The sequence below is a fragment of the Cyanistes caeruleus genome, chromosome 14 (assembly GCF_971803275.1).
Source record: "Cyanistes caeruleus chromosome 14, bCyaCae1.hap1.1, whole genome shotgun sequence".
NCBI lineage: Eukaryota > Metazoa > Chordata > Aves > Passeriformes > Paridae > Cyanistes > Cyanistes caeruleus.
The window spans coordinates 2,492,157-2,519,461 of record NC_141714.1 but is presented as its reverse complement, the minus strand read 5'-3'; the positions used below and the strand labels follow the sequence as shown (position 1 = coordinate 2,519,461).

The window sequence follows — 27,305 nt, the reverse complement described above, 5'->3', positions numbered from 1 at the left end:
CTGATTTCCCATGTCCTGGGAGACCAGCCTGGCTCTGGGCAGGGCTCAGGTGTGTGCTGTGGGTCACAGCAGGGCTGGCAGAGCAGCTGGGCACAGCTTGGTGGCTGCAGCCTCTCCAGTGAGCCAAACCCACCTCGTTCCTGCAGAAAAAACTCTCCATGAGCTTTGGGGGGATTTATCTTTGGGGGGCTTTGGGGGGAATTATCTTCTCCATTCCCATCCACATCTCCCACACAGCCTGACAGAATCCCCGTCCCAGCCTCGCCTCTGCTCCCTTCCCAGAAGTTTTCCAAAGACGAATGCTCCAACTGCGTTATTTTTTTTAGTTTAATTTACATCTGTTTCGTATTATTTGCAGTTCTGCTTTATCTGGGTCACTCCCTCCGCAGTGTTCTTCCCTCCCTGTTATCCCAGAGAGCTGATTGTAGCCAGTGTTCAGCTCCAGGCTGTCATCCCACAGACCTGCCAGCTGTCCTAAAACCCCACCGACTTTTCCTAGAGATGCCGCTCTCTCTTCCATTCCCTCTAAAAGACACCCGCTCCTTCCTCAGTTTCCCAGCTCTGTCACCAGCCCGAAATTCCCTTCCCCGTGTTTGTCCCACCCCGATGTTCCCTTTGAGGCTCACATCACACGGATCAAATCTATCCCGGAGGATTCCAGCTGGCATTTTGGAATATCCCACAGCTGCCTGGAAACTCCGAGCGGGGAGGGGGATGGAAAGGTGTTTGTTCTCCCGAAGAGCAGCACACAATGGCCCAGGGAGAACAAGGGAGCGAGGAGCTGGGGCCGGGGAGAAGGAGAAGGAGAAGGAATGGACAGGCAGAACCGGATTATTCAAATGGGAATTAGAGCCGAGCATGGGGGTGAATGTAGGGCGCTGAAAGCTCTCCCGTGACGGCTGTAAACCCCCAGATGAGGTTTTTTAGCACAGAAAGCAGCCGTGGGGAGGGATGGGGATGCTCGGTGCCCGGCTGCAGGAATGTCCCGCTGCCCTCGTGATTGGCTGCGGGATGCTGGAGTCAGCTTTCACGGGGGCTGATCAAAACTTCCCTTCGGCTCTCCAAAGTCGCTGTCTGAGCAGAGGAATCGGCTGGAGGAGGCCGGGCGCTCTCGCATTCCTCGGGAAAACGTCTTCAGTGGGATGAGAGAGCTTCTCGCAGCGAGGAAAGGCAGCCGGGAGCAGGCGCCGGGGAGAAGCGCTGCTGCTTTTCCCCCGCAGATCGGCTGGGATCCCTCCTGGCATGCTCCTCATCCCTGAGGATACCATGTCTCAGTATTCCACCAGCTTCCTGCTGCTGCCCATCCCGGAGTACCCCGCGCTGGACTGTGCGCCCAACAAAATCATCAAACTGGTGGTGCTGGGCGGCAGCAGCGTGGGCAAGACAGGTAAGTCACAGGTGTGTGCCCTGCTTCCCCTTCTCTGCCCAGACACAGCCAAAACTGGGAATTTTCCATCTTAACCGTTTCAATTTCCTTTCATTTTTATTCTTTTTTTTGTTTTTAAGAAAAGGCACAGGAGAATTTTTGTCAGTCAGATTTGCTGTAGGTGCGTGAGAAGCCAATGTGAGGCAGCAGAGATTTTTTGTACTCACTTCTCTGATCTGCAGTGTCTTCTCAGAAAACCATCTTTACAGCTTTAAATCAGGTCTGGTTTAAAATACAAACAAAATCCCACCAGGGCTGGATCCCCTCACAGTATTAAACCACAATATGATAATGTGGGATTCAGTGCTAAATTTCCTGGTGTTGAAAATGCTCCATGAGCTCAGACTCTTTTTTCACTGGAATAAATTTCCACGCCCCAAAAGTTGGCTCCTATCCTCCTGCTGCAAAGGTTTCATGCTCTGCTGACAAATCACAGCTTACAAGATGTGCCTTTATTATTCTCCAAAGGAGAGGGGAAGAAAAGAGGGTAAAGAGAGCATTGGTGTATTTGAATATCTGGTCTGTGATTTCAGGGATTATTAAAAGCAGATTGATTTATTACATCTGTGGTTCCATGGGATTCAGCAAAATGATTGTTTTGGCTTTGAAGCAGCCACATCTTCATATTATTTTTAAATAGTTTGTTGAAGACAGCTGCACAGGCAATTTCATCCAAGGGTGCTAAAGGATGACCCAGTATCACTGTGGGAAAAATTATTGCTTGAAATTAAATCTATTATAAAATAATGTTGCTTGCAGAATAAGATATTTAATTTAACTTTTAATTAAATGGTTTTGCAAGTTACTAGGAATAAATACTACTGAGATCAAAGCACCACGGGAATATAAATTACTGTTGCCATGATGGGATTTAAATGTTTTATGCAGAAAAAGGAAAATGTTCTTATCAAGGAGTTGAAGAAAGCAGGTTAAGGTGAATAAGAAGGCCCAGGGTGCTCCAGCATGACCCAAGAGTGCAGAGCACACGGAGTTTATTTGCTGGCTGTGATTAGATATCACTAATGGCTTTTGTGAGGGGTTTTAAGGCTGGAAAGAACCATTCCATCCATCAGCCTCACTTCTTGCCTGACATAAAATGCTTAAATTTGGATTAGCTGCGGTCTACTGGCTTGTAACTCTTCTCCTAAATTATTTCAGGGCAGAGGAGAGATTGTTTGATTTTGTGTTCATGGGGGAACAACCTCCCTGCCACCCCGAATCTCAGGGCTCATTTCCAACACAAGCTGTGAAAAACTCTGTATTAGGAGCAGATCTCTGTGAGTGTCGAGAGCAGCACTTACAGAATAACGTGTGAGCAATGCAGACATGAACTGGGTTTCACTTGAGGCTCCTCCTGCAGGAAGATGTTCCACCAGTTGTGCCCAGATGGATCTGGGTTCTCGTTAAGGACCCATCTTTTTGTCATTGTTTTGCAGCCCTGGTCGTGCGCTTTCTCACAAAGAGATTTATTGGGGACTACGAAGCCAACACTGGTGAGTTCTGCTCTCCCCAGCAGCACTGCAGAGAGCTGGAAAAGAAATCCACTCTTTTGGGACTGGTGCACATTACAGGGAAGCCAAGTGGTGTTAGATGTCCATAAGGTGCATATTTTCAGTTAATAGCCTGGAGCTATGAAAGCAGTAAATCAAAGGCTCATTATTTATGATCCTTTCAGCTGTTTTTTTTTCCCCCCAAGTTGATGGAAGAGGATCAGAGTAAAAGCTTTGCTTGGGGACATACCTATACTGAAACACAGGCTCAACGAACAATCTACACATCAACTAAAGCCTGGGAACCCAATGCTGCTCCCCCTGCAACCCCAGGGAAGGCAGAGGAATTCTGAGGGGTGTAAAAGGCAGTTCAGAACTTTTTCTGTGCATTCCCTTTATTTCAGGGGCTATTATAACCCGGGAGACTTTGAAATTGAAGCCTTTTCTCTGTAAAACAAGCAAAGAAACCATTCATTTCTTGTTTAATCCAGAGGGTGTGTTCATGTGAACTGTTCCAGGGAAACACTGACTGATTTTCCCGGTGTTGTAGATGGATCCATGTAGCCCACGCTCACCCCTACTCACAGTTTTGGGATGAAAGGTGGGCAGAATTCAGAAAACGCTTCACTTTGGAGATGCTTGCTGAGCTCAGGATGAGGAGGGAGCAGCACAGGACACCTTTGATCTGAGGAAATGCAATCTGAAAGCTCCTCCCTGCAGCTCCCCCTCACTGACCCCGAGTAACCCTGATGCTTGGCTGCACTTTTGCTCCTTCTCTCCTGTCACCTCTTCTCTGGGAGGTTGTACATCAAGTGAGACCTGGGAGCTGTGCAGTGATTGCTGCCAGAGCCAGTGCTGGGAGCCACATGCTTTTCCCATTAAGCTCCCAGGGCCACGCTGCAGGAGAAGTGAATATTCCAGCAAGAAGGAACAGGTGGCAGTGCCCTTGGGATCACTCAGCCGTGCTTCTCCTTCATCAGCAGGCAGAGCAGGAGCAGTGCCTGGCAGCTCTTTGTTCTGCAGGGCATCATGGAATGGGAACAAGGGGTTGTTTGGTCTTGGTTCAGGGCTGCCGTGTCTTCTCAGAAAACCATCTTTACAGCTTTAAATCAGGTCTGGTTTAAAATACAAACAAAATCCCACCAGGGCTGGATCCCCTCACAGTATTAAACCACAGTATGATAATGTGGGATTCAGTGCTAAATTTCCTGGTGTTGAAAATGCTCCATGAGCTCAGACTCTTTTTCACTGGAATAAAATCACTTGTTTTCCTCGAAACAAAGCTGATTTTCAGATGTGAGGGCATTGCTGTCACTAGCTGGGCTCTCTGTTAATCTGAATTCCTTACTCCAGTGGGTGGATTTCTCCACGTTTGACATTGTTCTGGAGGCAGCAGTGACAATTGTACTGGGCCAGGACAGAAGGGCTGTACACAACAGCTGTGGATTAGCATTTCTTCACATCCCCACGTGACTTGTGTTAAGTTCTAAAGAAAAATGATGATCACATCAACCTCTGAAGCTGTCCTTGTCACAACCACAGAGAATTCATAAAATCAGGACTTAAATTTTCATCGTCACTTAGCTGCAGTAACAAAATAAAGTTCAAGCCCAGTGGTTAGATCGGACCTAGATCAGGCCTAGGTGGGTAGAACTGGCATTTGGCTGTGAATATATGTCCTCCAGGTTAACCAAAGCCAGGTTTAAACTGTCCAGTCTTTGGGGATTTCAACCAAACTCTGCTAAAATCACACAAACCCCAAAGAGCACCTGCGGGCTTTGTGTTACAGTCACTCACTCTGTGGCCAAAACCAGAGTTCTTTCCTTTTTTAAAGGCAAGCAGCAGGAAAACTCACTCCTTTCACTGACCACACCTGGATATCTTTGTGATTTCACTTTGTGAAAAAGTGAACTGCACTTATATTTAAAGTTAACAATAGGGACTGAAAACCTGAATGGGATTTATGTGCTCACTTTGAGTATGTGACTCAAGCCCAGGTGGCCCTTTCACAGCCCCACTCTGCCACACAAGGCCACTCACTTTTCTACAGGCAGCCCCACATCCTAAACCTCAAAACTCTGCATTTCAGCAGCCCCATTTTACCTTTCCTTTCTAATTTTGTTCCCTGGTACAGCCCCTGACTAACAATCTTCCTTCTCCCTCAGGTGCTTTGTACTCCAGGAAGTTCACCATAGATGGGGAGCAGATCTCTCTGCAGGTGCAGGATACTCCCTTTGTCTCACTGGAGGTAAAACAACTGCTCTGTGCTTTTCAACACACTTCTGTCTTGTGTTTGTTGCCAGCACTTCCATCTGCAATTAACTCTGCTTAGCAGCAGGAGAATATCTGGGCTCAAACTCAAGGCTAATCAAGATACCTTAAACTCCACCAAAATGAGCTCTTGAAGGTGTTAAATCAGGCTCCTTCAGGAATAAGTCAAAATTAAAACAATTTTCTTTCCAACAAACAGCAGTAAAATCACAATCTGGTTCCCTCCTGCCAGCAGCTTGATTGTTTTATTTTCTGCCAAGTGGTTTCTGTCCCTGTGTGGCAGAAAATTCACCTGCCCAGAGGCCCAGCTGGCTCAGCTTGGACCTTCCTCCACACCCAAAGTCTCCCAGATTTAGAGAAGTGTTTCTTTCCAAGGGTCCAGGCTTCACAGCATTGCCATTTTCAGCTATGGTGCTTTGCCCTGCTTTCCTTACTCTGGTTTTAAATGTAATTAATTCACTGTTGTTAAGGTGTTAGCACTTATCACACTCCTTTTCCTATCAGTGTTTTAGATAGTCTGACTTGGTGGTATTAAAGATCTTTTCCAAACTTAATGATTCCATATTCAATTATGACATTAAAGACCCTTTCCAATCTTAATGATTTGATTATTCTATAATACTCTAGATTTAAAAAATTAAATTAATAAATTAAATAAATCAAATAAATTAATAAATTAAATATGTATTTTCTATTACATTCTAGATTTAATAAATTAAATTAATAAATTAAATTAATAAATTAATAAATTAAATAAATTAAATATTGATTATTCTATTAGATTCTAGATTTAATATTTTACAAGGAACCTCTTTCTAGAAATGTTTTTCCAAACAGGATTTATGTTCTCTTCACGTGCAGAACAAGAGGATGAAAATAGTGTCAAAGCAACAGGAAAGGTAGTGAAATTTGGGGTTACACGAACGGTGGAAATCTCATGATTAACAATTCCTACAGAACAGCAGAGATTTCATGATAAAATCAGGAATTCTCATTGCACCACCAAGCTTAAACTTCAAGGTGTGGCCTTAACCTCAGTCCAAACTTAGATTTGGCCAATATATGTTGGGATGGGAGCATCACCTTCTCTCCTCGTGTGTCAGGCTGCCCTGGCCAGTTCTGCACCCCTTGTTTTACCTGCACAGACCCACATGTGCACCTCTGTGCCTTGGAGCTCTTCCATCCTCAATTTACAGAATGGGACAAGCAAAGCTCCCATTTCCAGCTTCTCTGACTGGAAGTGGATTGAAGGGGAAATCTTTGGTGAAATCCCACTCTCTGCTGGGTTGGGGGGCACAGGGCAGGAGCCTCATTTGCTCTGGACACTCAGCAGCAAATAAAAGTTGCAGTGGAAGCTCTCCAAATACTCAAGTGGGATTTAGCAGCACAAAGGTCTTTGCCAGCTTGTCCTGCAGAGAGGAGCTGTGGGAGTGATTTGGCACCACTGGGGTTGCCTGATAAACATTTAACAAAAGGAATCCCCCTTTCTCTGCTGTCCCATGGAGAAAGGAGGGGCTGGAATCGTTTAACTCACATTTCCAGACCACATAGATGAAATTTTCCTGTTTAAATTGATGCTGTGTCCTACAGGCCAGTGACTCCAGAGCTGCACAAAATTTAGTCAAGCCAACAGCTGAGGTTTCTTAGTCAGAAATGATTTTAAATCAGTTAAAAAGTTTCATTTTATTTGTCCCAGTCCAAGGTCTGTTCCAAAATCTCCCACAGGCACCCTGATCTCACCCTGTGTCTGTTTGCTTCGTATGATGTGTCTGCAATAATTGAAGGGACTGTGTCAGAACAGTTTAACACTGAGAAAAAGTCAGATTTTTTATAAAAATCCTTAAGGAAGAGAGCTTCCTGCACTCTGCAGGCTGAACACAGTGTTTCAGGAGGAAATCATGTGGAAACCCTGGGGATTCAAGCCCCTAGAAATGTGCAAGTGTAAGAGGGAAACAGAAGCAGATGAGTGGTTTTGTTGGGTGATTCATGTCTGCTTGGCCTATACACTCCAAAGGCATGTGTGTTTCAAAATTCATTCTGGAGCAGAGATTTCCATTTAAAAAGTAGCCCATTAGCCTTTGATTTCCTGAATAAAGCATTCCACTTGGGATTATCCATCCATCCATCTGGGTGGGCCTAGCTGGAGTGAGGGAGTTTCTGCTCTTAGGCCTCTCTGAATGTGCACCTTCTCCAAACCCATTTTCAAAGCTTGCCAGCGCAATTAGGGTTTTTTGGTTTTGTTTTGTTCGGCTTTTTTGTGCCACAAAAGGGTTTTGCTGGTGAAAAGAGGCTTCCAGGACATGGAGAGTGGCTAATTATCCCCAGACTGGCTACAGCCCAGATGCCAACAGTGCAAATTGCCCTTCTTCCCACAGTCTGGCCTGGCCTGGCTGGAGCTCACTCTCATTAACCTTTCCAACAAGGCTGCTGGGGAGGATCCCTCTTCATCATTCTGTTTTGGGGTTTGGGGAGCAGTGATAAGAGCATTTGATAACCAATTTCACTGCTCAGAGGATTTAGCTGTGAGCTGGCAAGGGCAAAGAACCTCAAGGCGTGACGAGCCAGGGCCTCCGTGGGCAATAATTAAATATTTACAAAGGGCACTTGGCTGGCAGAACTCCTGAGGAAAGTTTTAAGCCTAATTTATACTCTGACCCTTCAGAAATTCTGCTTCCTCCTCACAGAAAAGCTTGTCCATAGTTCTTTTACTGTCTGGTCTACCAGAGGAAAACAGATCCATTTTACTCATTCTTTTCCATCTCTGCTCTCTGAAGTTAGGCTTTATAATTCATATTTAGGCCTAAATAAAAATGGTCTGTTTAGGGAAAATGTTCAGCACTAAATTCTGTTAGAATTAATGTGAATGGCAGATATGTATTATGTAGATTAATAGATAATGGAACACATTTTCTATTAGTCCTACAGAAGCTGATGAAAATTTCTTGGGTAGAATTTAGCAACAATAATAAAAATTTGAGCTCTGTATTTGTGATGTTAAACGCCTCTTAAAATACAAAATTTCTACCAGCTTCATGAAGAGCCGTGCACAGAATATGCTTGTTGGATATAAAGAAAATTACAATGTTGCAGAAATGTAATAATTGACAGAAATGTAATAATTGACAGTTCTTCCAAGGCAAGCATGGCTGCAGCAGGGATCTCCCTCTCTGGCTGGGTTATCCCAATCCCAGCAGGGATAACAGAGAGGGGAGGATTAGCTGGAAATAGCTTCATCCTGACAAGTGACTTGATCTCTTTTCAAGCCCACAGTGCTGTATTCAGTTTTCAATTCCCAGAGCTGCTGGTGGCTGGGGCTCTAGACAGGAGTGGTGATGGACTCAAGAAATGTGTGACCAGGAAAAAATGATATAAACCCATCCCTGCTCCACAAATTACCAATGAGATTTCACCTGGTTTTCAGTTCTAGTCATTGGTTCTTGGTAACAAATTGATTTTTTTTCAAAATAACTTTGCCTATCTCTAGACCTGCAAGGCAGGAAAACCTGGCAGGCTTCACCAGAGTTAGTGAGAGCCTCTGTCCATGGAGACAGTGAATAAAAAATTGGAAAATGCCCTAAAAGTCACACTGGGTGGCAACTTTTCAGTTGTCATGGTGTGACAAACCTGATGGACTTTTAATGCTCTTGCTGTCCCCACAGTCAGGGTGTGAGTTTCTGGCTGGCTGGGTACAAGAGAATACAGAACTTTTCAAAGCAGTATTTTGGCTTTTCTCTTCAACCAGTTTGCTTTGACCCCTCTCCACTCCACGTCACTGCTTTCCTGCAGTGTGGAATCAGAGAATCATGGAATCAGTGAGGCTGGAAAAGACATCCAGGACTGAGTCCAAGCCGTGACCGATCCCCACCTTGCACTGAGTGCCACATCCAGGCATTCCTTGGGATGGGCACTCCAAATCTCCCCGGCAGTGCCTTCCAATGTCCAATCAATGTTCCAGTCATGAAGAAACTCCTCCTGATATCCAACCTAAACCTTCCTTGGAGCGGTTTGAGGCTGTTTCCTCTTGTCCTGACCCTGGGAGCAGAGCCTGGGCCTCCTCCTTTCAGGGAGCTGGAGGGAGTGACCAGGTCCCCCCTGAATCTCCTTTTCCCCAGGCTGCCCACCCGGCACAGCATCTCCAACACTGGGAATTTCCCTGGCACATCCAGAGCGCTTTCTGGGAGTTCATGAACAAACAGGCCCCTGTTCAAACCGAGCCCTGTCTGGGGCCATTTCCTGACGTGCAAATTGTTTTGCAGGACGACACGGACAGCATCTGCTGCCAGGAGCAGATAAACCGCTCGATCTACTGGGCCGACGGCTTCGTGTTCGTGTATTCCATCACGGACTACGAGAGCTTCCGCCTGCTGCGGCCGCTGCACCAGCACATCCGCAGGATCCACCCCAACGCCAACATCCCCCTGCTGCTCATGGCCAACAAGGGCGACCTGCTGAGGGCCAGGCAGGTGTCCTCCAAGGAAGGGCTGCAGCTGGCCACGGAGCTGGGCGGGACGTACTATGAGGTGTCGGCGCGGGAGAACTGCGAGGGCGTGCACGAGGCTTTCCAGCAGCTGTGCCAGGAGCTCAGCAGGAGCAGCAGCAGCTGCAACGGGGAGAAGAGGAGAGGTCTCCACCTCGTCCGGCCCAAGTCGCCCAACATGCAGGACTTGAAGAGGCGTTTGAAGCAGGCTCTGACTTCCAAAGGCAAATCTGCCACCACGCTCTGATGAGGCCGCCCAGGAATTGTGTTCCAGAGCCCTGGATATAAAAAAAGCAACGAGCTGGGGAAAAGGGGCATCAATTCAGCCCATCAGGTTGAGTGAGAGGCTCTTTCGTTTGGTCTTCACATCTTTCTCAAAAGGCCCCTGCTCGTTCAGCAAAGGAACTCGCAGAATTTGCTCTCTGGGGCGGGGATTTTGACACCGTGGTTTAAAAGAAGAGATCGTTCCGAATTATTTCTTTCTTTTATATTATTTTTTTCCTTTTTCTTTTTTTTTTGGAAAGGGGTGCAGTCGAATATCTTGGTGTTAAAAAGTGGGTTTTGTTAATGAGAATTGTGAAATCTTACTTTTAAGACATGTAACTTCCCTTGGGAATGGTTGTGTTCCCAAACACAGGCAGCGAACTACAGCAGGACATGAGGAGAGCGATGGGAGCAAGAAAAATGGACCAGATCTGCTTCAATGCAAGACTGGGAAATAAATTAATTAATTCATTTACATGAAGAGCATAAATAGTGAAAAGTATTCATTCAAAGAAAGAGTTCTGAGCAGTGGGGAGAGATTTGTTCATATGCAAACTTAAGCCTTACAGTGTCTCTTTAAAGGGAGATTTTTTTTAAAAAACAAATCACTATTTTTACAGATTATTGTTGTTTAAAAGCACAGTGACTGCTTCTGAAAGTGATTATTTGGTTAAAATACAAACTTGTGGCAGCATTTTGCAGTCAGTTTCTCCATGGCATTTCTCATTTTTCTGAAGGTTTCTGACATTGGGAAAAGGGAAAAATAGATCAGAGTGGTTTAAAATCCGCCAAAAAATGGACTGCACTTATCAAGAGCAAGGAGGTCACCTAAAACTCATCATTTTTTTTCCCAAACCAGTTAGACTTCAAGTTCAAAATGCTTTTAAATAAACGAAGCCTTCACAGGAAGCACATTTACATCGTTACGTTGTTTGGGATTTGTTTTTAAGAAGAAAAGTTTTTTATGGTGCCTGAAATTTTTGGCTTTGGGAATTCATTATTTTGTTGTTTGAGTTCAATCCAGGCTTCCCTGAACAGCTCCCAGAGCATCCCAGCCTGTCAGGACATATCCCAGTGGCAGCATCTGGTTGTGCCTCAGCACGTCCCAGGATTTGGGGCTGTATCCCATAAAGTGATTTATGGAACCAATAACGACAGCACGGAGCTCCCAGTGCTCTGCTCTCAGTGAGGGTGGGCTTGGACCGTGTCAAATCCATGATCCACCAACCTCTTCTTCAAGCAGGGCAGATGAGCAATTCAGGGACCATGAAAGGAAATCAAGCTCAGTGATTTATACTCAGGGACACTGGAGGGAAACCCGAGTTTGATGGATATGGAAAAACACTCCCAGCTGCAGTTTCATCTGAGCTAAATCAACCTTTTCCTCATTAGGAGCGGCAAAAATGGAGTCTGAGGAGTATTTGTATGGCTCAGGGCTTTAAAATGTACTTTGAATTTTTCATTTGCCTATATTAGACAGCTCTAGCCATGATTTTATCACCTGGATTTGCCTTATCTCCAGCTCACTTTCTGTTTTATTTATTGTTTTCCACAGCTGCTCATCTGAGAATGTCTTGTGTTCTGATTCCTTTAAGTCTTTCATTCCCACAAATGACCTGCACCTGTTTTTAAATTCAGTTTCAAGTGGGATTAGGAGGGGAAAAGTTGCATCATCCAGAAAGGGACTCAAATGATATCAGGGAATTTTTACTTTGGCTTATGCTTAATTAACAATTTGTTGTTTGAGCAGTGTCATTAATCATCCCAGGCACTTTGGTATTTATGGCAGAGAATTTCAACGTTTTAAATTAATAATAGCACAGCTCAAATATTGAACATGAAGATTCAATAGCTCAAATATTGAATCTAGAGATTCAATGGCTCAAATATTGAGTCTCAAGATTCAATAACATGGAATAGAGCAGTTTGCAAGACACACAGAAACTGAAGTATTTTTGTATTGGAAAAATGATCACCAGTTTTGAATAGCAATTAACAATTTTGCCACTCCAGTACTGTATAACAAGGGCTAAATTTGCTGCAGACAATTTGCTGACATTGGTTTTCATGAAAGCCTAAGAGAATTTGTGCTCCAGCTTGGTAGATTTGTTTGCAGCTTCCTTCAGCTCAAATCCTTTCTGATTTGGGAAGAAATGTCACCAAAATTCAGTGTTTTAGTTTTGTTAGTGATTAATAAAAACATGCAAGGTCTTCCCTGAGCAGTGAATAAAATGGCTTTTTTATGTGTCACATATTTAAATATTCATTATTTACACTAAAATCTATTGTTTCCCCATCTTACAACCTAAAACACTCTGCTTTGGAAATATTCCTTATGCAAATAAGTATTCCCACATTCCTGTGGGGGGAAAAAAAGGAAATCTACATTTTGGCTAAAACCAAAAGAAGATTGAAACATTTAAGTCTCCTCTTAGGTACTAACATGTGGCAAACATTTATTCTGCTACAGAAACTTTAGCATTTCCTTTATTCATTGAGCAGGAGTACAAACACTGGTTTTAAGCCAGGACTAGCCATCTACAGAGGGCAATAAAGCTCAGTATTTTTATTTGGGGCGCAGCAGTTGAGCCCCAGGACAGCTCACTGTGCCCCAGAGGCAAGGCTGAATGGCTGCACAAGAAGCAGGGAGAAAAGAATGCTATAGAATTAAGTGTCTAAAAATAATCCTGTACGAGATCAAAGTTTAGTCATGTAGAACCTGATCCTGAATTAGAAACTTCAGGCTGCCAGGGGAAAACATGTATTCTACTGAAGGTTTAAAATTAACCCTCTAGAGAGAAAGTACTGCCATAAAGTCAAGAGGAGAGAGGGAAAAAAAAATAGATTTGAGAGTGTGGGGTGATTTTTGGATATCAAAGAAAATTCTCCTCTCAGTTCTATTGATCTAGTCCAGATTAACTCCCCTGGAATCAATAGCAACAGCAGTGAGCTGTAGAATTCCTTCTTTTAAATTTTTTTTTTCTCATCCCTCATCATTCTCCTGAGCATTTTAAATCTTTGTGCACCATCTGTTTTTCAAGATGGTTTTCCAGCTGGGTTTACTTGGACACAAAGCAGTTGAGTGATTTGCCCCAAGGTTACACAGCTGAGCAAGTACTCGAGAGGAACTCCAACCCTGTGTCCTTTGTAATTAATTCCCAACTCTCTACAACAACTGGAAGACCCTACACCTCCCTCAAGGGATGCACACAACACAGGGAGTTGTATTTCACGGGAATGTAATTAAAAGTTGGGAAAAGTCTCTTAATTTTCAGCTGTGTTAGGGACTGAGCAAAGTCTCAGTGACAGGTTGGCTCCTCACAATTACAGCAGCACCAAGACAGGCTTGGGAGCCACTGAAGATATTTGTTAATGGTTATTTCTGTGCTCCTGTCAGCTGCATTTCTCACAGGTTTTCCACATTTTCCATGGAAATGCAGTGGGATTTGGGAGAAGGGAAAATCAGGCTCCATTTTTTAACTTTTCCTGTGACTTGATTATTGATCTTGGCCAGATCTCTTAATTGGAATGACTCTGCCCATAAGTCACAGATAGCTGTCACACACTTCAGCACCCACAGGAGAGAATCACCAAGGAGAAAGAAAGGAATTGCCCCCATTTGCATAGGGATGGCTGCAATATTTACATCTGAACTCACACTTTGTTTCTGCATCCCTTTAAAACTCCTGGATCTCACATTTACACCTGGAGCAGGGCATAAAACCAGAAAATTCAGATCCTGATTTCAGGGAACAGCTCAGACAGAAATATTTGTATCCTGGCTGCTCCCAGGGCTTGTGTCAGGTGTACAAATGAAGAAGAAGGAATAATTTTCTGAGACATCAAAAGAAATGTGCTCTGTACCAGAAAACAGCTGTCTAATTGTTTTCCAAGGCAAAATGGGTGGCTGCCAGCTGATTGTTACTGCTGGATTTCCCTCTGCCCACTGGCAAAGTAGATTTGGGGTCAAAATCCCACTGCTGTATTTGCAGAGCCAGCACACGGCCCTGAGGCAGCGGAACACAATGAAATACTTGCTAATATTTCATGTTCATGGTCTCTCAGAGCTGTTCTGAGCTTTGCCTGTCTCCTCTGGGGCTCACACAGGAAAACCACGGAATTAAAGTTTAAAAAAAAGATATCCAGCTTCACTTTAAAAGCTCAAAAGCAGGGACAATGGGGTAGAGAAGATGATCCAATCTATCACTAATGGAGACAAAGCAAGACTCTCCCTTTGATAATTTCTGCCTGGCTCTGCCCTCCTTGCCCCTTTCCATTCATGCCTTTGTTCTCATTTAACTTAGCAAGCAAAAACTTCTGCAATTCTTCTTCCTTTGGCTTAGAAACAGACTTTTGCTGGCTAGTTTAAAATTTATTTTCAAGTATTTGAACTCCAAACACGGTTTATAACAAAAGAAGAGTGTCTACTTAGTCTTTTGACCTTATTTACCTAAAACATTTTAAAGCACAGCTACAACTCTGTGCTTTGAATTCCTGCCACTTCTCCCCAAGAGCTCTCACTGGCTTAGCCCAATATTTCCTCCCCTTGTTTTGTACTTAAAATGTTGAGCTTATTAATGCAGCAGAGTCACTGCTTACTTAAACCTGTTTAGTTCTTAAATTTTGCTGCTCTCCTCTGAAATCCCTTCGGTTTAATCAGACAGATTCTCTTCTCTAAGCGGCTGTGCAAGTGGAAAAGGAGCTCAGAACAGCTGGTGATTTTCTGCTCTGTCAGATTTTAGCCCATTATTGAAGATTTTGGGATAAACAGGAGAGTGGAAAATGATGCAGCAAACCCACTTCTCATCTCCCTTCATCTCTAGCTGGTGCAATAATTTTATCTGTCATGAAGTGGACAAAGTTCACCCTAAATGATAATGCTTTTTCCTACAGATGGAAAAAACACCAAACATGAAGCAGAGAGCTGAGCTGATAGACTGTAAACCCTGGGATCCAATTCATTCAGGAGCTGTCACACCAATCTTCTCTTCTTTAGAAGATACATTTTTTACATTTTCCCTCTTATCCAAAAGGGTTTCAAGAGGGAGCCTCTGCATCTCATCACACAGACACTTCCCATCCCCTCCAGCAGCTCGGGGGGAAGCTGCACATTTTCCAAGGATGATGGGTGAAGCTATTCATGTCTGTGCTGTTGTGAGGGATGATTGTGGAGACTGTTCCTAAGGATGTTTTTCTTCTCTCTGGGCAGTAATGCAGAACACTCACCATAGGTAACCAGTCATTTGGAAAAGATATTAGCGGGGTTTTTGCTGAATCTGGAGACACTCTGTACCTTCTCTGCTGGTTAGAAAGCTCACCAGATAAGCAGAGGTTGGGTTTTCTCTGAGGTTGCCTTTGAACTCTCACAGAGAGTGTTGAATTATTTCACTTTTGATTGTGATCCAAGTTTCCAGAGGCCACCACTCTTTGCTGCTCTGCGTTGTATTTCTCTTCAAAAGCCAATAATTTCCCATGTCATGATGAAAAAGCTAATTTGGAACATCACAATTATAATGTAACAGCCTATTCTCTTGGTTCCCTGTTTTTGATGAAGGTCATGGCTTTGCATTTGTTTGGGACCTGAACTCAAACTCATGCTCTGTCAGCAAAGGTGTTTGATCAGGCTGTCCAGAGCAGCTGTGGCTGTCCCTGGATCCCTGGAAGTGCCCAAGGCCAGGCTGGACAGGGCTTGGAGCAGCCTGGGATGGTGGAAATTGTCCCTGGCCAGGGCAGGGAGTGGGACTGGATGGGGTTTAAGGTCCTTTCCAACCCAAACCATTCCATGACTCTTCTGGTTTTGAATGAACAAGACTCTCCACTCTTTACCCATCAGTACACGGCACACAGTTCTGTGACTGCCAGTAAAGAGCAGTGGGATCAGGGAATAAAAGAGAAATCCAATCTTTCAATTGCTCTCCCCTCTGCCTTGATTTTCCATCAGGGACACTGACCCTCCCTCAAGCTCTGGGAAAGGTGATAGGCTTCTGGTGCTGCTGAATATAGAGAAAGTGATGGTGGCAATTCTGCCTGGACAATCCGTGCTCCAATCCCTCCATCTGGGAGTGCTGGAAGGGATCAACATCTGTAGGAACCTCCCAAATGCCCAAAAAAAAGGTTACTGGGATCTTTCAGCTCTCTGAGGCTGAACCAAAATGTTGTTTCTGTGAACTACACATCTGGAGATGCCTTGCTGAAAAGGAAACTCAGAATCCAGGCTGGGAGAGCTGTTAGTGCTTCCCATCCACATCTGTTTGGAGCAGTGGTGAAAACCCCACGTCTTCATCCCCTTCCAGCCCCCGTGGTTCCATCAGGCCAACGCCAAAGTCACTTCTGCTCCTGAAGGACTTCCAGGGTGCTGCTGTTCCCGGTGCAAACACTGGAATGGAGGGTTGGGGTTGCCATTCTCCTCCACCCTTTCAGCTGCCAAGACCACCTATGAAGCCCAGAACCCGAGATACCAAATATATCCGACAAGTGTTCACCAGTGAGTGCTGGAGAGCAGGAGCTGGCTCTCAGGAGAGCCCTGACCTGCCAAAAGAGCAGCTTTTAAAGCCCAGAATACATATTTGTGTCAGGCCTATGAAATGATACATTTTATATGTAAGTGCTGCTCTGTGGGATTTATTTATTAGGTGGCTTTAAAGAAAGCAAGAAGTTTTGTTACTAAATCCGGAATTCTAATTATTGCAAGGCCTCATTTTATCTATTTTCGTAGCTTTAATTTTAGCCATTTGCACTTCTGAACCTCAAACCGTGGAGTCAGAGGTTCATCTCTTCATACATTTGGAAATGCACATTTTCCCCACATTGCAAATACATCTCAGCACTGGAAAAATCAAAAATCTTGAGTAGGGCTGAGATTGTGTTCAGTTTGCAAAGTCCAGACACTCCTGAATCCCAGTGCTGTGGCTTCGAGCCACTGGTAAGACAAGAATTGACATTTAAAAAGCATCAGTGCTCCACTTACACGTGGTTTGCAAGGAGTTTGAAAGCCAAGGCATCCCAGCATGAGGGAAAAGGCTCTCAAAGGGTTAAATGCTTCCTGCATTTAATCTAGAATCACGTAATGTGGAATGAATGTTTCAGCTCAAACTGTTTCCTCACTCTGACAGTTTCATGGTGTGAGGTCAAAGTGTGGGAGAGATGGGGAGAGGAGAGGGGGAGCATGGAGTGGTGAGCTGCTAAATCCAGAGAGACACATCCAGAGAAATAAAAAAGATGGATTCTCCAGCAGCCTCAGCCCAGCTGGGATGGCTGTGGTGGAGCCATGGGCAAATGTGTGGGACTTTAAGGACTTCCTGCTCTGGGCTCCCTCTGCTTCTCCCTCGTGTTCCTGCTCGGCTCCGGGTTCCCACGCCGCGTTGCAAAATGCACCTCGAGTTTCTCACAGTGGTTCTGCCTGGACACAAAGTGCAGCTCCAGTACTTCCTGCACCCTGCACATGCAGGAGATGGGATTCCTCTGGGGTACTGCTGGCTATGTTCATTTTCCCTTCCTGTGTGCATCTTTTCCTACGCAGCCAGGAGCCAAAGCGCTCCACCCTGTGCGGAAAACTTCAATTTAAAGCAGATTTTAAATGAATTTGATTTTTTTTTGGACCAACCATCACTTCTAACACCAAGAGTGGCCTGGTTTGATTTCATTTGCAGGCCCTCCTACAAGGATAAAACACCCAGTCATGGCTGTCTCCTTGTCAAAATACATTTCTACAGATCAGCACACCACATTTGTCTTTTTCCTTGTAGTTTTCATCTCCTCTTTCATGGGCAAAAGTTTTCATTTGGGGAATTATTGAATTTTTTGCCCATCAATGCAAACTTCTAATCACTGATACAAGGATCAAGGGAAGAAGAAAACATAAACAATTACACAAACACTTAATTAAATGCACTACATGCCCTCCCTCTTCAGCCAAGCACAACAGTCTCCCTATTTTCACCCTGGGTTACTCAGCCCACCCCAAATCCTTGTTTTTCTTCCTTAAACACGTCTGAGCAAGGGCACCATGTTCTCCTTTGTGGGGCTGATGCTTTTGGCATGTGATGGGGTGTGACAGGAACATGGTTCCCCCCCAGGGGTCACCTCTGCAGCCCCTGGCTGTCACCCCACAATTTCTGCCCAATACACTCCTCCCAAGGAGCAAAGATAAGGACATCCCCCTCCCCAACCCATGGCAGGAACACAGAGACATTTGGTACATCAGCCTTCTGCTGAGAATAGTAAATTCTGCATCTTCCCACCAAATGATAACAAATGTCTGAAGGGAATCAGCTGACAAATCCTCTTGCTCAACACCACTCGTCCCTAAGCTGCATGAAAAAAACAAACTCCTTTCACGGCAGGAAATCCTCAGGCCAGTTTGTCACCAGGATTCAGACAGATTTAAATAACAGAGCTGCTAACAGTGGATTTTGAGTGGTGAATGATACAGCCAGAAAAGCTGGACAAGGAGCATTTCTGTGGGCTGAGAGGTACAAATCCTATTTTTAAGATACATGTGGGTTCTAATGCTTGCAGGATAAAGATGCAGGCTAAAGATGCAGGAGGATCCTAGAGCTCTTTTTAGGAGTGATTTAGGAAGAGGTCAAACTCCTGCTCACAGCTCCAAACATTCTCTTTCTAAAATGGGCCACATAAAAATTCCCTAGGCCAGACCCACCAGTTTTCAGCTTCAAACTTCGAACAGAACTGAAAGATCCTAATTTAAATCTCTTTTTTAGTGCTTCTCTGTGTATTTTGGAATGTTCTTTATGGGAAAAATGTTTCTTTATGGAAAGATTCTCCGATCCCATATCTTCACATTCCCTGTCTGTCAGGCACATTTTCCTGGTGGTGCAGTGCAGAGTGGTTGTCCCACCCCTGTGCTTCAGTTCCAGTGAAATTAAAATGATTTTTCCTTCCTTTGCAAAATGTTTTGAGATCTATTGAACAAAACCCCTGTGTGCAAGCCAGGTGTCAGAGTGTTTTCAATATTCAATTGCTGCTCCCTTGTGCAGGAGAAGAGCTGATGGTTTGTTATTAATAGAGCAGGAAGTGGGGATTAAACTTTGCTCTCTAATTACAAACAAAAGCTACAAGAGCTCTGTAGCTTCTGGATAAACCTAGGAATGAGCAACTGTTTCTAAAGCAAGTGAATCCCAGAAGCAGAAACCCAGATTGATGTCTCACAGGGTGCTGAATTAAAACAAGGTCAGGTTGGCAGGCTGCCTCCTCTTCACCTTGTGAATATTCTCCAAGGGAGGGATCTGGAATATAACTGCTCTGACGCAGGGTTTCCTGTTGCAAATGCTCTCTGCAGCCTGGGATATTTTTTTTAATATGTGCCTAAGTCACATTTTTGAGTGGTGTAAATTGCCATAGCACCACAAGAGTTTTGGGGACCAAAAGAAATCCAGGTGCTGGCTTTTGTTAGCTGAGGGTTTAACCCAGACTGAAAATCATCCCCAGCAAAAGCAGTTTCTGAGGCTGGGGAGGCAGTTCCACATGTTCACCCATCTCCCAAAGCCCAGAGTGCATCTCCAATTGCAGGGAGAGCTGTGCAAGGCAGCCTTGGAATCTTCTGGGTGCTCCCATGAAATCACAGGGAAAAAAGTTTCGGAGCTGTGTAAACAAAACTCTGCCTGTTTAGTGGCCTCTCTGATTTGCTTTAAACTCCTCATGCATATTTTGCATTCACTTTCCAGGAATAGCCCAGTGAGGTTCACCCTGGCCCAAGAATTCCTGGCAAGTGGGATTGGTGTCTTTGGGAATATCCAATTCCCTTTTGTGCAGCGCCAGACGGCGACAGGGGATGGGGGAACCCTGATCCACCTATGGGCCACGGGACTGTCACATAACAAATCTGATATTTCAGCAACAGCCAGATGGATTATTTATAGGTGCATATAGATTCTATATGGTCCAGAAGGTCGTGGGGTCATGCTGGTACATCCAGGGAGTGCAGCCACGCCAGGCCCAGCCCAGCAGAGCTCCGTTAGCAGAAAGCTGCATTCTAATTAACAATCCCGGCTGCAAAATGTGCTAACACAGCTCTGCTGCTCCCACTTTGGGAGCTGGTTTGGCCAGAATTTGCTGGGGACTCGCTGCCCCACGCTCCTGCACAGCTGGGAATTTGTTCTGGAGAGGCTGCACACTCACCCACCCACCACAGGAACAATGCAATGGGATTTTTCTCTAAGTGTTCATAATTAACAAAGCACGACCCATGCAATCATCCAGCCCTGCTCAACATCAATGGAAAAATACACAGACAAAGAATTACCTCCCCACTGCTTTTGAATGGCACAATAAAGTAAATAATCTGCCCACAAGAATTCAGGGAGCAAAGCAAAGCCTGAATCCAGCAGCAGCAACATCTCCCTGCCTTTAAAAGCTCAAGCAGTGTTTAAAAGCTGCTCTCTGCTATGAGCAGCTTTCCAAGTGCTGCATATTTGCTGTGCCATGAGTTGGAGATGTGGCAGTGTCCTGGGAACATCCCAGCTCACCCAACATCTTCATTTATTACAACATCAGTGATGGCAGGAGCTGTGCCTGCCCAGAAATCCAGGTCTCAGGAAGAGTTCTCACATAAAAATAAACAGGAGCTCTCTTGGGCTGTTACTCAGCAGGGCATGAAAGCAACTGAGGAGATACTGATGGAACCGGTCATGGAAAATTTGGGTCATACTATTTAAATTCAGTTTTCTGGTTATGTTCCTTCTTTGGTGTTTCTCTGCTGTTTCTGATGCTGAAGGCAGCTGCATAAGCACCGAGATCTCTGAGTGCTCTTCTGGCTCTTCGCACCAAATTTACCTCTCAGTGTTGCAGTGACTCCAGATGCTCCAAAAAAGAGATCATCACTACCTGTGAAGAAAAGAACAGCAAATAAAATGAACTATAAGGAGCCACCTGGCCCAGTCCATTATGTGAATTTCATGACATCCAAAAACTTAAAAAGAATAAATTTAGTACCATCATATTTCAAGCAATTATAAAGAAAAAAAAAAAAAAAAAAAGCAAGAACCTTGCCATTGTCAACCTGTTTTTCTATTACAAGTTCTGTGTGCATGAGATTTTTCACTTGATTTCAGTGAAAGAAACTTGATTTCAGTGAAGATCAGCTTCTTGAATAAAGTTTTGCCTTGAAATTCCACCCTCTTTAAAGAAAGATAATTTAACCTGAATTCTAAGAAGGAGAAAAAAAAGGAGCTTGAGCATTATCTGGTGCTACAGCTCTGGTTCCCAGACCACTGATGGTTTACAAGGCCATGAGAAAAGACCTGCAGCTTCCCTGCAGAACCACACTGTCTTAAATCTTTCAGCTGAAAAAGCTGGGCAGGTGCATAGCAGTCCTTTCTTTCTGGTTAAAAGCACTCTACAGCCCCACAAATCTGAGAATTGGGAGTTTTGGCTTTAAAGAAAGGATAACAGCAAGTTGGTTTTGCATTCTATTAAGTCAATTATAAATTATTGTTCTTGATTCTTCATTTGTACCTCATTTCTCTGACATCCTACATTTTCCATGGAGGCTTTTCTGTGTCACTGAACACTCAGGTTTATGTTGTGAGGGACAGAAGGGCTGTGTGGAGAGGGATTCTTTATACCAGACTTTAAGGCCAACATTTTCCACTACCAAAGTCCCAAACTATGTGCTTTGACTGCTCCCACTCAGGCATCCAAACAAGCATCTAGGGATGGAATGGAAGGGAATGGCAGTTCACCAGATGTCTATGGGTGTGTAATTGATCCATGTGGACATCAGGGCAGGATTTGGCAAAATACCAGCTGGGACATCATAGTTAAAGCAGAGAAAACAAGGCTTGCTGGAAGAATTTTGCTGTAGATAGAAAGCTATTTGAAAAATATATGATAACAGAATGGATCAAAAAGGACTGGACTGGTATTGGCCAGTTAATTGAATTGCTGAAGGATCAGACTTGCAATCAATCTCATAAAATCCTTTTCTGCAGGATCCTGGCACGCACTGTCAGAATACAGGAGTGAAACTTGCTCTACAGCTGGGAGGCACCATTAATACACAGTGCCCTACAGGAAGAATGGAATTCCTCTAGAGAACTGGATCGTGGTAATGGGATGCAAGAACAAATGTCTTGGGACTGAGAACAAGAATTTCTCCTCTAATCAGTCAGGAGCAGCACAGGAAGAGAAAGGCCGGAGTATATTACAGCACATGTATGGATGGCATTGTGCTGCAGCTCTGAAGCAGGAAATGGAATCTGAGGGCAAAATAATTACAGCAGAGGGTGGGAGTGGCACTTACAGGGCTGCCTGAGACCTTCCCTGGTCCTGCCCCAGCCCTGGCCACTCATACTTGGTGTAGGACAGGAGTAACTGGGGGCAGGAAACCTGTCCCACCACGGGAGGCTGAAGCCACAATTATATTTTTTATCTGTGAGATCCAAAGAGCCTGGAGCTCAAATGTGGGTTTATGTCCATGTGAGGGAGCACATGGAAACAGGAGCTCAGGTGGGTTTGGATGTTTGGGACTCCTCTCCCTCCTGCTGGCACAAACACCCTGCAGCCACCTGGCATGGGAGGCAGAAAACTGATCCACACAGAGAACAATGCAGCAGCAATACAAAATACAAAGGTGGCTTTTCTAGACCCAGTCTCCAGACAGTCAAACAGCCTGGGGTTATTTAAAATGTGAGATTGGCTCTGTCAATGGTGATTTGGGAATCTTGGCCAAGTCACATTTCCATTGTAGAGAGACAGTCCCCCTCCAAATGTTGTAGGAATCCAGAAATGGGGAGACATTTCTGTGTTTGTCCTATTCTCCAAAATGATATTAATCCTATTTGTCGCTGACAGAAAGGCTTCCAAATATCCCTGGGTAAACCAGGATTTATCAAAAATTAAGTAGAAAGTAGTAGAATGTTTAGTATGTCACTGAGGTGAAAAATATAGATTTTAGAGGGTTTAATACATGGAGTAAAGATAGAGGAAAAAAGGTGTATTTTTTAGCTCTCCTTCCTTCTTCTCCATGATTCTGCAGTTTTCAGGAGCACCAGGAGCACAAAGAGTGATTGGTTGAAAGCCAGTCAGTTTTAGTTACAAAAGTAGATACAGAAAACTTACTTGTTAATATTAAAAACAATACACCTGTCAATAGTCAATTGGCTAAAAATGGATTTAAAGATGAGGCAGCCAAGTGGTTCTGGGCCATTTTGTGCCATCAAAGCCCAAAGTGTGCCAGGTTGTAGTGACTGGAGCTTGTGCAGAAGGTCTAGAAAGACCTGCCAGGTTTTGTGATAACATCCTAATAAACACAAGAAACAAGATCCTAACGAGCTTTGGAGTTTTCTCCCTGACCCAGAGAACTGAGATAATCAGAACTCCCCGTGAGGGAACATACCCGAGGAGCTCAGCTCAGAGAAGATGAGAAATCCAGGAGTGAAGAGAAGTGCAGAAGAATCAGAGAGAGAAAAAACAAATTAAAGAAGTTACGAGTGGTGCCCTCTTTGGGTGTGTGGAATTTACATCCAGAAGAAACCAAGCTGCTTGCTGCACTGGAGTGCTGAAGACAAATTTGTTAGCTAAGGAGCAACACAGAGCAGGAACTGCTGAGGAAAGTGGCCATGGATTGCCAGTGGTGTGGGAATTAGAAGCTGGCTCCATCCATGGCAGCAGGTGAAGCTCCAAGAAGCAGAGCTGTGGTTTGGGTGCTTGTCACAAGCGCTGGAGCCCCAGTGAGTGCAAACCTGCAATGACACCTACTGGTAACCAAAGATGTTCCTGCATCCAAATCCAGCCTGCTTGCTTCCAAAAGGAAGAGATTTATTTCATATCCCACCTTTCCAGCACCAAGGATCCCCACGCTGGTGTTGTACATCCCGGTGCAGGGAGCTGGGCTCTGCTCAGCCACATTTTCAAACCACTCGTTTTCGATTTTTGTCTCCTGGTCTGAGATGAAAAATCCACGTTGGAGCCATCAGTGTGTGCCCAGTGTGGGCACTGGGAGCCCAGTGCTCCTCTCCATCATCCCAGTCAGATGTGGATGGCATGGACATCTCCTGTGTTTCCACACTAATGCTTCTGCTATCCTACAGGAGTCACCCATAAACCTCCTCCTTAGCACCCCTGCTCCCCAAAAGCCTTGGAGGGTGCCCCTCCTCATCTGCAGCTGCCACAGACAGCACCCAGATCACCCCAGAGCTGGTGACATGAAGCAAGCAGCACTTCCAATGAAATAATCCTAATGCAGACAGCAATGGAAAACAAGGGTGCTCGATCCTACACTGGATCTCAGAGCCAGTGACGATATTTCCCTCAAAATTCTCTTTTTTCCCCACCTTAAGATGAAGACTTTGACCGAATCTACGGAGGACTGTGATGTACTGAGCACCTCAGCAGGCAGGGGACGTGGCCAGACTGTGCAAAGCCTCAGTCCTCAGCTCAGATTCTGCACTGGGCTTGCTCGTTTTGAAGATAAAATGTGGAAAGAAAGGGAGTGGGGAGGGAGGAACCATCTCTTTGGAAGCTGGATGGGTTTTAACCTGTATCCTGTCAGTCTGCTGGAACACTGCCAGAATGATTTCTGCTTGGACAGGCTGCCATAAATTACAGGAGAAATCCAAGGAAAGTAATTAGACTCAGAAATCCCAGTTGAGAGTTCTGTACTGAATTCCTCAGATTTGTCCCAAATTTTAAATTATCTCTTTTGTCTTTTGTCTAACATCTTTCTGGGTGACACTACAACCAAGCACAAATAATGAAAGGTCCCTAAATTATTTCTAAGGCTGTAACACTTGAAATGATTCATTTGCATAAAAGAAAATCCAGGGTGAGAATGTTCTGTGTTTGTTAATAGGTGAAGAGCTGGACAGAGGGATTATCTGCTGGCATCCCTGAAGAACACACAGCCCAGATTAATGTCAGTGCCTCTGGGTCTCTCCAGAGCACACATAAATATATCTGAGGGCCAGTTTTCCAACTTCTCTCTACAAATGGGAGAAGTGAGCACTTGAAGGGCACACTTTGTCTTATCCTGGACATTTGGAAATATCTCTGCCAGGGTGAGATGAATTGTGCCTCAGAGAGGAACCTATTTTTCCCTTATTTGGACACACCATATATATCAACCTCACACAACAGATATAAAACCTTGTCTAAAAGATCCTGTAAGGAGAGTCTAGACAACTCTCTGGTGTGGCAAATATTTCGTGAGGAGAGATGAGCTCTGCCCTCATGTTACAAGAGAGATTTTCTTGCCTCAGCCTTTGCTGTACATTGCATGAACTTCTACTGCAAAGACCTAAAGAGAGGCCCTGCTAGTTCCTTTTCTGAAGAGATTACAATTTTTTTAATTAAATTTGTAGCTGAAATAGGTTTGATATGATCTCATTAGCCCACATATTTTAATGTTTACCGTTACCTCTTTGAAAAATCCAAGTGGGACAAGCGACACCCACAAGAGCCGGGCACCCAAAGCTCCAGTGGCTCTTCCTGTGGCACAAAACCTCTGAGCCAAGGCTGTACCAGGGAGCTGTCACAGATGAGAGGCACAACTGCATCATATTTGTCTTATTTTTCTATCAAATCTCCCCATGGTTCAGGTCTCTCTTGTCTGAGACAACAGAAGCAAAATGAGCTGGAGGTGAAATTTCCTACAGCAGTTCCCAGGAGTTTTCCCTCGCATTAAATTTCTGGGAGCTGTGTAATTACAGTCACTGAGGGGCAATTCCTGCCCAGCACAGGAAACCATCACAGGCTGCAGAGCTCTTTGGGCTCTTAATTTGGGCATAAGGAACGCTTTGCTCATCCCAAACTTTCTGTGCTAACATAACAGAACTCACTCTTTTCTTATGTGCCTCCAGGAAACAATTCAGCTTCCAAATGGGCTGCTTTGTCATGGCTGTAACAGACAGAGCTAATACAGTATTTACTTAATCTGGCAATTTTTGAAATCTTCCTTTAATTAGAGCTAGATACAGTCTGTTCCTGAAATTCATTTATTTATACTACTCGGCGTCCCCACTGATAGAATCAAATGAAAACTCTGCCTGCAAATATGTTTTTCCTCCTGCATTTAGAGCTCATGGCATTCCACAACACTTTGAGGCCAAAGCCTGAGACTTAAGAGAACCAATTCTTTGGCAGGAGTCACTTCTTGTGAAACTATTTTTGGCCCAGAAAAACAAGGCTTGTGTAGCTCCCCACAGTTCCCTATCACTAAAATACCACAGGCTGTTGTGGAATGAAAAGGAGTCGTGGGGCTAAGCCAACGTCCTTTGGATCACTGGAGATCCAAGAGGCTGATCCAGTTGTATGAAAAGATGGATTTCCTTTTTCCCCCAGATCAAATCATCATTAATACTTGTCCTGCCAGGTGGATCAGGTTCTGAAGTGTTAAGAATAATATGTTACAGTTGCTGTTTGTAAACCCCTTACTTACTTTGTAAACCCCTGTCCCAGGTTTACTTACCCTTGTACCCCTGTCGCAAATTGCTGTACCCCATATTTTTGTTCCTTGTTCAGCCAGGCCCTGCCCCCTCTCCCAAGTTGCTGTACCCTGTGTTTCTTGTTCTGTGTTCAGCCAGGCACTGCCCCCACTGCTCCGAGACTCCCACATGGCACATTGTATCCCTGCCCCGAGTTGCTGTACCGCTCTGAGGAGGAAGATGACATACGGACTTTTATGCAAACGAGAGAGACCAGAGACTTATGGGATGCACCCAGACTGGAAAAGACCCCAAAACAACGAGCCACGCAAAAGGGAAGGAATAGAACCAGCACCATCTAACAAGGAAGACCCAGAGGAGTCCCCTGGCTTCTTTCCAGGGGCCGACATAACCTCAAGGAGACTCGACTGGGATGACAGCCTAGACTACGAGCCCTAAAGAATGAGTCTTCCCGGGGACTCCCATGAGGAAGGAAGGCCCAGCTCTGCCCCAGTGACAGAGCTGCACGGATCCTCCTCTTCTGCGGTGTCCAGTGGGAGCAGTGGCGGTGTGCGCAACCCCTCGGGCCCCCACCCCAGAGCTGTGCTGCTTAATAAAGGCCTTTTTAAAAGGAGCTGGTCTCCTGGCCCGTTTATAACATGAAGCACCAGGGTGGAAGTGCCCAGCTTCCATTTCTGTGGATGTCTGGGATAAGCAGGAGATAGGAATTTCTCCTGACTTTATCTCATGAGTCTCACACACACACACACAAAGTCTGCAGGGGAAATGAGGGTGGTTTTTATTGCATAATTCCCTGGAATGTGACAGACACCTCCAAAAGAACTCTGAAAAGTCTGCTCAGAGCATCCTGTGACAGTAAACCAGGAAAGGTGGGAATTGATTCTGGAGAACCTGAGACTGCTTGGCAAAAGCCAGTGCCTCACATAGCGCAGCACACACACCCCCAGCCCTTCCCAGGGATTTTTTTCCCCAATCCT

General features: G+C 44.8%; 1 protein-coding gene and 1 long non-coding RNA gene across 3 annotated transcripts in view; one reads left to right on the top strand and one right to left on the bottom strand.

Annotated features, from left to right (window-relative positions):
* Positions 1-600: 600 nt before the first annotated feature.
* On the top strand, positions 601-12,180 carry LOC111929236 (ras-like protein family member 11A-like). Its single transcript, XM_023926750.2, has 4 exons — positions 601-1,387; positions 2,863-2,919; positions 5,082-5,164; positions 9,444-12,180. The coding sequence occupies exons 1-4, from the start codon at positions 1,243-1,245 to the stop codon at positions 9,909-9,911; spliced, it is 753 nt and encodes a 250-aa protein (XP_023782518.2). The 5' UTR covers positions 601-1,242; the 3' UTR covers positions 9,912-12,180.
* Positions 12,181-18,123: 5,943 nt separating this feature from the next.
* The window catches only part of LOC147650496 (uncharacterized), a 28,519-nt gene continuing 19,337 nt past the window's right edge, over positions 18,124-27,305 (bottom strand). For both annotated transcript variants that reach the window (XR_015276159.1, XR_015276158.1), the window contains exon 4: positions 18,124-20,770. This is a non-coding gene — a long non-coding RNA (uncharacterized LOC147650496). The remainder of the gene's footprint in view (positions 20,771-27,305) is intronic.